This window comes from Corvus brachyrhynchos, unplaced genomic scaffold, assembly GCF_000691975.1.
Source record: "Corvus brachyrhynchos isolate BGI_N302 unplaced genomic scaffold, ASM69197v1 scaffold209, whole genome shotgun sequence".
In the NCBI taxonomy this organism is placed as follows: Eukaryota; Metazoa; Chordata; class Aves; order Passeriformes; family Corvidae; genus Corvus; species Corvus brachyrhynchos.
In genome coordinates, this window is record NW_008246056.1 from 291,728 (window position 1) to 303,021 (window position 11,294).

General features: G+C 46.8%; 1 protein-coding gene across 7 annotated transcripts in view; it reads right to left on the bottom strand.

The window, feature by feature from the left end:
• LOC103623336 (pseudouridine-metabolizing bifunctional protein C1861.05) overlaps nt 1–11,294 on the bottom strand; it is a 27,122-nt gene that overhangs the window by 1,893 nt on the left and 13,935 nt on the right. For 4 of the 7 annotated variants that reach the window (XM_017745754.1, XM_017745757.1, XM_017745755.1 and 1 more), the window contains 7 exons: nt 8,782–8,848; nt 7,535–7,629; nt 6,118–6,246; nt 4,542–4,656; nt 3,630–3,767; nt 2,797–2,963; nt 2,271–2,431 (listed from right to left, as the gene is read on the bottom strand). In XM_017745754.1, the coding sequence (XP_017601243.1) occupies nt 2,271–2,431; nt 2,797–2,963; nt 3,630–3,767; nt 4,542–4,656; nt 6,118–6,246; nt 7,535–7,629; nt 8,782–8,848 (872 nt within the window). The remainder of the gene's footprint in view (nt 1–2,270; nt 2,432–2,796; nt 2,964–3,629; nt 3,768–4,541; nt 4,657–6,117; nt 6,247–7,534; nt 7,630–8,781; nt 8,849–11,294) is intronic. The other 3 variants (XM_008642414.2, XM_017745758.1, XM_017745760.1) reach the window with 3 other exon arrangements.

Sequence of the window (11,294 nt, forward strand, 5' to 3'; positions counted from 1 at the left end):
AGGAAAATGTGATGGCAGGGAGGATTAATAAGCACATCTATGGGGAAGGTAAAAGGAGCCCTTACTTTGTACTCCACCTGATTACCTCAACATCTTTTTATCCATAACAAAGGCACAGAAGATTATGACTTTCACAAAGTGTTCAATCTCTCAACAGCTCCAGGAGTTGAGAGTAAATATTTGGGGGAGCATCCCCTAGCAATGCCATGTGTGGGCATGTGGTGTTAGGTTGTCACGGCAGCCGGGGGCAAGGAGCAAACAGACACTGCACACTTGCTCAGCTCATGGGCAGATCTCTGGAGCTGTGGAAGAGCCACAGGCTGGAAGGGAGGCATGAAGTGCCCTGGGTCACTGTTTCTGGATTGCATTGTCCCCTGACCAGTGCTTCTAAAGTATGAAGGTTCACGGGGACTAAGCTGGGGAAGTGTTACATTTTAGGTATTAGGAGGAAATTCTTTACTATGAGAATGGCAAAACATGAACAGGTTACCCAGAGAGGTGGTGGATGCCCCATCCCTGGTTGGAAGGGGCTCTGAGCAACCTGATCTAGTTGAAGGTGTCCCTGCTCATTGCAGAAGGGTTCAAATGAGATGACCACTAAAGGTCCCTTCCAACCCAAACCATCCTGTGTTTCTAAAATAGTCCTTTGGAAGTGCTGCCAGGCTGGGCTTGGGACACGTTACCAGTTTATGTGTTGCGAAGATGGCTTGTATGGCAATGCAGTGTCCTGGCATTTCCAGCCTGTTTTGGCACTCTTACGCTGTAGAATGCTCCCCTGTGGAGTTCAGGGGAGCAGTTGGGTTTATTAGTAAGAAAAACCCTGGATGAACAAGGGGACTATGAAAATTCCCCCACATGGCCTTGGGGACTCTGGGGAGAGGAATTTTCAGGCCAATGTTACTTCAGGAATGGCAGCAGCAATGGGCCCCTGGCTTTCATACAGGTTTGGAAGGAAAAACAAGCTTCCAAGTTCTCCAGTATAACTCAGTGGAGGTGGTTGGCAGTGGCACATTTTATCTCACCTATGGTCTTCCCTTGAACTTTATAAAGGGAAAGGAACCCCTAAGAAAGACATTTAGTTTACATTAGCCTCTAGAAAAAACTTGTCCTGCAGTAAGGAGTACTTGTGTTCTGAGCAGGTGGTGCAGAGGGGAGGCTGTGTCCCTGAACGGGCTGGCTGGGGACACCTGCCAGAGGTAGTGAGCAAAGCTGAGCTTTCCTTAGGACAGGCTGACCCCACGAGGCTCCTCCAGCCCCAGTTCCTCTGCTGTTATTACACCTATTGCTCCAAACAACCCTTTGGTCTTCTTTGGAGAAGACCAGCTTGCAGCTGCAGTCAGCTCATCTCAGAGGTGATCTGGGACACAAGCAGCATGTCCTGGTGTTAAGCAGGCTAATCATCTTGGCAAGAAGTTATTGATTGATTTTAAGTAAAATATTGAGGATTCTCTATGTTAAGAAAAAAAACCCAAACACAAAAACCTTTTCATTCTGCCCACTGATAAGAGAAAAAAGAAGAGTTGCTATGTTGAGTTATTGGTAGGTAAGAGTAGAAAGGAAAAAGGAAATATCTGTCCCATACAGACTATTGGTCTAGCCCAAGGCAATGAAAGGACAGAATCAATTACTGCACCTATGAAGAAAGAAGAAAAAAAACAACCTGACTGCTACATACAGTTTGTCAAGTTAACAAGGAGCATAATAAAATATTACTCTGACAGACTGAGAATTGATCACTGGGGGTAGGAATAATAGCTGTCATTTCCCACTTCTGTGTATGGCATTGTGTGAACAGCCAGGCGAATTATACAGCAGACTCTTTTGAAGCAAGAGCTTCAAAATTGCCAGAGGCAAATGCAGAACCTGATGAAATGCTTTTACAGGGCCGTTTTAGCTCTTGAGTGGCAGTTCCACTTCCATTGGAGAAGTGTGGAAGTAAGGCAGTTAGTTAGTAAGACAGCTTTGATGTAAGGTGGTTTACTTTGCTTTTAGCAGCTCAGCCCGGAGTAATTCAGAATTCTTAGATTGCCAGGAAAGGCTTGGATCTTGAAGAAAAGCAAAACTAATAACGGCAAGCCTGGTTTCCAAGATGCTTCAGGGGACGTTTTTAGCAAGCTTTGCAAGGAATCACTGTAACCAGCCCTGTTCTCACATCCTTAGCGTCTCTTCCTCAAGCAGCAGGGTGTCGTTACTTTTACAAGGGAATTTCAAAGGAATCCGATCATGGCCCTTTCACATGCAGCTGGAGAGGACAAAGCGGTGAGCGATACCTGTCACCAGCTCCTGAGACGTTGACTATCTCCTCCCTGCTGATGGGGATGGCGGGGTAGTGGGCAGCACAGAGCCTGGCAGCAGCAGTCTGTGGGGGGAGGGAAGGGAAGTTAGTGGGAATTGCCCAAGCTGATAAGGCCTGATGCGCCTGGTGCCAGATCTGCATGGATGACAAAAAAAAAAAAAAAAAAAAAGAAAAGGCTGAAAAAAAGGCAATAATCTTTTTTCACACTTCGGTCATTTAAATGAAGCTTCCTGCAAATGAAGCTCGCACTCATGAATATTCACATAAGCACATTTAATTCTAGCTGACTCTAAACACTGCTGCTAGGAGCCAGCAGTATATGGACAGACAACTTGATTTTCTTTCAGAGCTGTGTATTCCACCCCCCCAAACACATACATTTTCCAGCAGTGATGCTATGTTTCCCAGGATTGCTGCCATGCCACCAGAAATAGTAACAGTGCCATATGGTCCAAGAAAGAAGCAATTGAGAGCTCAGAGTTACTTTTCCATGCCCTTACCTGTTCTTGAGCTCCTGGATAAAGCGAGATGCTCCCTCCCAGGCTCTTGCCACACAGGAGGACACCGTGAGCACCGAGGGTCACCACCACACAGTGCAGGTGGGCCAGCAAAGGGCAGGCCAGGGCCACTGCAGTCTGGACAACATCCTCCAACCTGGATGGCAGCTCTTGAGAGAGAGGGGAGGGGAAAATGTGCTATAATGGTAAAGGTCCACAACCAGCCTTTCTGTGGGCTGACAGCCTATTTATGAGCACTTCTACTACTATTTATAGGCACTTCTGAAATGTGGTTGGTAAAATTTTTTTTCTTTATATTATTGGAAACATGGAATTCTCCAGAGTTAGACTTCCACACTGTACTTCTATGCTGAGGAACCCAGCTCTCAAGGGACTAAGCATATGTCTGTAGAGATCAAAATTCTGTCTTGAAGAATGGCTTCCTTGTCTTAATGCTGTTGGATTTCCACCTGCATTTGGTGGGGTGTTTCATTTCTGCACAGGGTGGTACTGCTGGGACAGGTGCCCTCCAAACATCATGTTTCAGGGACATTTTGACAAACCAGATACTGCTCCTGTTTAGGTGATGAAGTGAGGCAAATGGGATCTCTGGTTTTGGGCAAGGAGCTCTCCCAGGCCTGTTGTGGTCTCTGATAGGTCATCAGTCCATACAGCCCATGCAGAGATGGCTGTAAGGGGCAAGACACCATGAGCACTTATGAATCCCCACTGTGTTATAAACCAATTTGCTTGTATTATGGACTGAAGCAGAAAATGCTCTTCTCCAGGATCTAGGTTATCTAAAAGTCTGACTGACCCTTCTGAGCATTCAATACCTGCTGGCAGAGGGTTCCCGAGGGTCTGATTTATTGCTCTCAGCTCTTGCAGGTTGGGGGAAATGTATGTGAGTGCTTTCCAGCTGTCCGAGAGGAAGGGCTTGGAGGCCTTGTTCTCATCTGTTGGCTCATAGCACACTTCAAAAGAACAATGCAATTGGTTAGTTAATTAATTAATTAGTGGCTCATCTCTGCGTCAGAGCAGGATGCAGCGTAGAACACTTAGAATAATTGGCACAACTGGAGTTACACATTTAAACTATTAGAAACTTAAATATTATTTCCCCCAAACTTGGGACAAGGTCTCCCAAGGTTTCCTTCTCAGTGCTCAGCAATGAGACAGCTGCTTCTGGCCCTGGATGATATAATCAGACTCCACTTTTATTACTCCAATTAGCTGGTGTTGGAGCCTCTGCCAGGTTTTTAGATCACTGTGTCCTTCTTTGGGACTTGATTTTAAAAAGGAAAATGTAACTCCAAAGGTTTAGGAAAGGTCCACAGCATACCAGTGGAGGGAGGCATTTATTTTATGGGAATGGAAGAGAATTCTTCTCAAAAGATGCTTTAGCACTTTTTCTGAGAAGCAAACTATATTGCTTCTATCAAACTGGCAGAAGTGCTCAAATTGCCACTTGCCTTGAGATTAAAAGGCTCAGAGAGCAGCATTCCCTGGCCTTATGGCAGTGCTCAAGGGCTTTACCAACTATGCTTCAGGAAATGTGGTTCAGCTGCAGAAACAGGAAAACTCAAGGGAAATCAGAAGTGTTTTATCCATTTGAAGCAGAGTAGCAGAGTACAGAAAGAGGTGCTGAATAACCCGGCATGTCAGACAGTAATGGATGTCTCCAGCAAGCAGCAGGGGTGTGCCTGGGCTGTCTTGGCACACGTGCTGTGGGGGCAAGTTCTCCTTACCTGCTAGCTGGTGCTCTCTAGCTAGCTGGCAGACGTACTGAATAGTGGAAAGAGGCACATTTCCATCAATGCAAATGAGCGGGGCCTGACACAGGTTCTCCTTGAACTGGGACACCTAGTTAAAATCCAGGACACAGAGGAGAGACAGCTTGAGTCATTGCAGAGGGACAAAATCACTGCTAGTCAGACTCGATGTAGGATTTTGATTTGTATTCCAGCCTTTAGGTGCAGGCATGAACCTAAAAGAGTGATTCCCTAAGGAAAAAGGATTTTTCCATTTGCTCCATCTCCTCCCCTTCTCCTTCCCCTGCTCCTGGCCATTAAGAGCTGGACTCAGTTGGCAGGGCCGCTCCAGCAGAGAAAGATAATCGCTGGTCCTCACTAGACCACTACAGGGAAATGGAATGCTGCTGTTTAATGCCACTGTAGGATTCCCTGGGCCATGCCTGGCTTGACTACACCTTTGCTTACTGTGCATGTGATCTGGATGTCCTCTCTGCACAGTGCCTCCTAAGAGAGGTTGTTCAGCAGAGTGTTTTATACCTGGGCCCCACTGAATCCCATAGGGATGGGGTACAGTGGAGCAGTGGAGTAGGGAGCTGCTGTCCTCTCCTTTGGCTCTCTGAGGCTGCACAGCCATTTGCTGGGATGCCAAGCCAGTGCTATGGGCATTCCAGCAGCATCCCCCCATGTCTCTGCCAGCCCTGGTGGAAAGAGGGGCTGCCAAAATGCACTTTGCAGCACAAGACTGGTTCGGAATTTCCACTAGTCACAGCTGCTTTGTAGAGCTCAGGAGAATTAATCCCTCATGTAATGGTTTTCTGTGCCAAGGCTTGGGGGAGGCAGGGTGGGGATGGAAGTGGGAGCAATGACCATATTTTTCTCTAGGAAGGCTCCACCTCACGGAGATGCCACTGGTAAGTAAATTGCACTTAACTTCCATGTTGCTGTCAGTCATGAAGCGCAGGCTTTTGTTCTGTCGATAAAAGGTTGAGTAGGAAAGGAGGGTGCAGTGATGGGGCTTTCACTGAATCACTCCTTAATCACTGCTGCCATTATGCTTCCCTGATGTTTTTGAATGTTTGGATGTGCTGAGCAACAGTTTCTGTTGATACAGCTCAGCATGTAGAAACAACAGGGATGGTGGGGAGGGGATGGAACAGGAAGACTTGCTTTAACCAGTGTTCTGTCCACCTTTTTTTCTACTTTTCCTGAAGGGGTGAAATATAATTCCTGTATGTGGACCGGATTTATTGCTGGCTTTAAGGTGCAAAATTATAAGTTAGCTTGGACAAGTTAATGAAGAGGATTCTGGCCTACATATCATGGATGATGGTAATGGAGATATTTATAAACCAGAAACAGATAGAAACTCCATCTGGGTCAGCAGCAACAGAGGGCTCTGGTAGCTTTTTACGCTGCTATGGCAGTGGCCAGTGTCTGGGGTTAATGTCAGCCCATCCCATGTCCCTCTGCACAGCCACTCCCTCCTGGTACAAACTTCACCCGTGGCCCTTTGTCACAGGCCCACACTCTCTCTTGTAAGAAAAGCTCACAAATCCAAGGAAGTGCATACATATTGCTCCGTTATCTGGTGGTGGATGTCCATGTCTCCCAAGCCGACGCTGAGCTCCCCAGCACTGGTGATCACAGCACAGTAAGAGGCTGTGCTCTTCCCCTCCAGCTGAAGGACGCCTCTCATGTCCTGGAACACGGAGGACAGTTACACACCGAGCATGTTGCTCTTCCCTGCCACACCCGGCTCACTCTTCCTGTGCCCACCGGGTCTCCAGCCCAGCTCACTGCTCTCCCTTGGGACAAGCAGCATGTCAGAGGTATCTCAGTCTAGACAATGCTGGCACATGGCTATTTGTTAATGTTTGCAATGCAACAAATGCTGCAGGTTAAAGCAATCCTTTAGTAAATGAGTGGCAGGTCTCTGCTGTGCAGTTTCACAGGTTGTGTCTCCTGTAGCAGAAGAGTGGTCTGTCATGTGGATGGAGAAATGTATCTAGCTCAGGAGCTGACAGAGCAGCTGGAGGTTTTAGGGAAATGGTGGGAATGTGTTTTGTTACAGGCAAGGATTGCTTGGTGGCTGGCCAGCAAGTCCACCTTCCCTTGGGGGATTGCTCACTTGGATAGCACAAACTGTGCTGTGCAGAGAAGAAGCCATGGTGAAGCCTTTATAACCCAAAATGGGGTCCATGTTCTCATTGCTTCATTTGCCAAGTCACTCAGGCAGCCAGAACTAAGGCCCCATGGGCTCTGTTTGGATCTCAGGGTCACGAGGGCACTGGTAAGAGTCAATGACCTTGACCAGCCTCACCTGGGGGCTGCACTCACACCCTGCCTTGCCTTCAGTCCTGCCTTTTCTCCATGGAGCTGCCTGATGCCCTAGGTTAGAGCTGCCCTCCTGGCTGTTTTTGTTCCCTGCTGGGGTAGTGATATTCTGCATTGCTGTCCTGGGGAGCTCCTGCTGCTCCCAGCTCCCTGACTGTGGACAAGCTGCTGCTGAAGCCAAGTATTCCCCTGGGGCACAGGTAAGAGGTGGATGCAGCTCTGCAGAGGATCCTGTTCCTCTGAGCTGGGGAGGTGTCCAACCTGCAATTCCAGTCTCACATTTTCTCTCTCTTGGGCTTTTACCAAACCAGGTTAATTTTGGCAATGCTTAGCGTGTCCTCAGGTTCAAGGTTTACACATTTCTCGCTATGTTTAGCATTCACTAGAACTGCTCATGGTTGCTCCTGATTTACCTCTATCTCCTCCAAGCACCACTTCCTGGAGCTGAATTCAGACTGCAACGTAAATCTAGCCTGTGCTTTGGAGGTGGTTCCTTGCCTTCTAATTGTCTGTAGCTAAAGAAGCATGGAATCATTCCTACTCTTAGCCTGATGGAAGGTGGCTCTGACATCTGCCAGGGTTGGGAAGAATTTGCCCTCTGTGTAATGTCATCTCTCCCATGTTTCTGAGGTGTCACCTCTGTGTTAACGTACCATGTGGTGGCAGTAGTGCAGGACAGACTCTAAATGCTCATCCTTCCCCACAGCTGATAAAAGGAGAGGAGCTTGTCCAAGACGGCTTAAACAGTCTAAAAAGCAAATGGAAACAAAAGCTATTAAATCCACCAGAGTACTGTGAACACAGTGACAGCCTGCGCAGCATGGGTGTCTCTAGGAAAGCCCTCTCCTGAAAAACTTAATTCTCATCAGTCCTTGCCTAGAAGGATGTTCAAGATGAAATTGAGCTGTAGCTGCTGCAAATGACTGTTTGGGGCTGAGTGAGGTATCCTACAGAGAGTTGAACCAGCACCCTGAAACTTAGGATTATTTGGAACATCTGGGAGGGGAGGAAAAGAGGGGGAAGACAATTCTGCTCTTTTCTGGCATCATCTCCTTCACCATTACAGGCATGTGGGTTTTCCCACACTGCTACTGAGCACAGCACTTTCTGGTGCTGGCCCTCCACACTGCTGTTCCCACCATGGTATCTTACCAGAACCACTGAATCTGAATGCATTAATGGGAAACCCTTCCTCCTCTCCTCTCAAGTTGCCACAGATTGTACCTCTGTAGGCGGCATGGGTATTTTGATTTTTTTTTTTCCCCACTCAAGCTTCTTCATTAGTGATCTGAAGTGACAGTAGATTTGTGTTAGGAGATTGGGAAAGGTCTAAAAGATGGAATAATCCTAAAATCTTTCTGTAATCTGTCCCTGTTAACTTCAGTACAAGAATATTGGTCTGCTGCTGCTCATGGTGGAGCCCCAGGTATTGTGTGATCCTCTCCCATTGCCAAGGAATGTACCCTTTTCTCTTCTACAGTAATGCCCGTACCCCACTTCCTTTTGCCCATGGTATGTGGTTTATCATTTTGGAACTGTGATTATTCCTTTCAACTTCTGGCTCTAAGCATGCTTCTATAGTGACTATATCCTGGCATTAATTAGTCTGAGGCTGCTCAGTAGTCATTGGAGACGCTGATGCTTATTTCCCTTTGATTCGGGGTTACCGCACTATGTGCTAGTTAACTTCAGATTTGTGGACCCTCCTTTTCCCAATCTTCACTCCCTCCCCTCTTATTTCTTGGAATGGGCCCTGCCTTTTCCAGGCAGTCTGCCCACTGGTATATTGCCTAATGTGTCCCAAATCTTGTCAACATTCACCATCTCCTGCTGTTGAAGGAATACCAAAGGACAAATCACAGCTGGCATGCACCCGCAAGCAAACCCAAGCACCAGGCACCTGCCAAGTTCCTTCCAACACCGCCAAAGGTTCGTCTCACTCTTCCAGCATTTGTTTGCCCACCACCCTGGAAGAAAAAACTGTTAATTGGCAAAACTGGGAGGGCTGCTTGGCATAGTTGCTATGTTTCCATTATCATGTGAAGTTGATATTGCTGAAATATAGAGCAGCAAGAAGAGGGAGCAGAGGGCATCCAGCTCACAGATTGAGGGCAATACAAACTTCTAGAGCCATCTACTGACTTAAATCTCCATGACAAAGGCCTGCTTTCAAGGAGGGGAGACCCACTTGACCACCCCATGAATTGCTAGTTTGGTCTCATTTGCTAAGACCTCCTAGAATGGCTACTGAATGTTTCAGTCAATGCGAGCAGCCCTCTGAATTTACCTGCTCACAACAACCTGGGACTCCAAAGTTGCTGGGGCTCTGCCTTCCAGGCCACTCAGCTCCCACCTTAAGCAGTTTGTGGGAGTTATTTATTTATTTATTTCCCTCTTTGAATGTAAAATGAGATTTGTTATCTTTGCTGTACTGCCTCTGTACTTTATTCATGGAAGGATCTGTTTCAGAGACTGAAGGCTTTTTCTCTCACCCATTGCTTCCCAAACATCTCTCTCATTAAAAATACCCTTCTTTTCCACATGTGCGGCTATCAAATTCTTTTCTCTTGCCTCTGCCTTCCACTCCTCTGTCCATCTGCCTCTTTGTCACAGATAAATTGTCAGAACGCGGGCAATCGTTCACCCATCTCATTTCAATTCTTCTGCCGGAACAATTACATCAGTAAGTGCTCAGATCAATTTGGGCTTCATCTGACTATCAAATGGTTTTAGAGCTCTTGTTTCATAAAATCCTGAAGAACGTTTTCCATGTCTGAAGACAGCTTGCCACTGGCAGTCCTAATGCCTGTATGCAGAAGCTCCTGGCCCAGTCCCGCTGCCCTACACCAGCCCAGGTGCACAAGAACACCCCTGCACATACACATTTTTCTTGCTTGTTAACACCACTATCTGTTCTAACCAAGAAAATGTATTGCCATCTCACTGTAAGACATGTCCTGCCCCCAACCCATCACTGTGCTTGGGCATTCTCAAAATTCATACTGAAGCTCCCCTAGGATTCTTCTTCCCCTGTGTGAAGCTGCACATCTGTCCTTTGCACAGATGCCTTTTCCTGCATCCAGCCCTGTGAGAGGCTGCTCTCCCATCTAAATATGATCTTTTATTTCTCTCCTCTGACTTCCAGGCTCTTTTTATTAGCTCTGACTCTCCCCAGTTCTGTAGTTTGTAAGACTTGGTGCTAATTTTTGATACCTTTGCTTTTCTGTCTGGCAGTTCTCCAACCTGTTTGGGCCACCTGAGCAGAACTGCCTGTATATAAGCAACCTATGGCCTTTATCCATCCTGGCACTGCTTGTCACTCCTCATTAACACAAATGCCCCTCCCTTACATTTGCTTGCGCTCCCTGGGAATTGCCACTGGTACTGTTGGGAATGAGGATATTTCCATCTGCATCTGTAGCCTGTTGAGAGTTGCAGATTTCAAAAGCAAAGTGAGCTTGGCTATTTTAATTCTGAAGCTCACTCTGTAATACAGGCAGCCAAGGAAAAAAAACCCCAAACCCCAGCACCCCAAAATACAAAGCAAGGTGCTTTTTTAGGAAAGTCAAACAACACGGCTTTGAACACTGGCCACTATTTCAATCTTAAAGGAGGGTGCTAGCTGCCATCAGCAATAAGCACAAGCTGCAGTTTATGTAATTCCATTATCTGTGTTTTAAAACCGATGCCTGCAGGAATGGTGAAAATACTCATCAGCTCCTTTTGCTGCCTGGCATGGTGATCCTCTCTTTTAGTTCCCCCTACACCCCAGAGGCAGAGTTTCTGGGGGCGGTTTATGCCAAGCCTTGCCCTAAGAACAGATGTAGCAGCCTCCTGCTCAGGGATCCTGCTGTGGGTGACCTCTGCCGTTGTACAACCCCAAAGGGCCTAAAAGAAATGAAGATGCTAAATCTCTCTTTAAAGTAGCAGGTGGGTACAGTGAGAGAGAAACCAGCAGCTGGCTTTTAAAGAAAAAGAAATGAGCAGCTCTCATCACACCTTACCAACTCAGCTGTAACTCCAAGTCTGAGTGGTATTCAAATACCTCTTCTTGGGTTTGGGTGGGGCTGGCTCAGATTAAAGAACTTAGGTGAAAATGGTCTTGCTAAAAGTGATCTGAAGTGAGGCTGGGCTGATGCTTTCTGGCAAAGTTTCAGAGAATTGAGAAAGTCTCTGGAACTTTCTTCCATGTCCTAAGAGATTTGAATTCTTAATGTTAAAAGGAGACTCTGCTCAGTTTCTGGGTATCTTGAGAAAATTATAACCATAATGCTTTTTCCAGCAACTTTCTCTCAGCAAAATTGTTCATCCTTCTCAGCAGGTCAGATAGTTACATATTAAGCATTTAGCTTCTGGGTAGCCTTGAAAGCCATGTGGGAATTACAACCAGGTCAGAATACTGCTGCTTTCCTG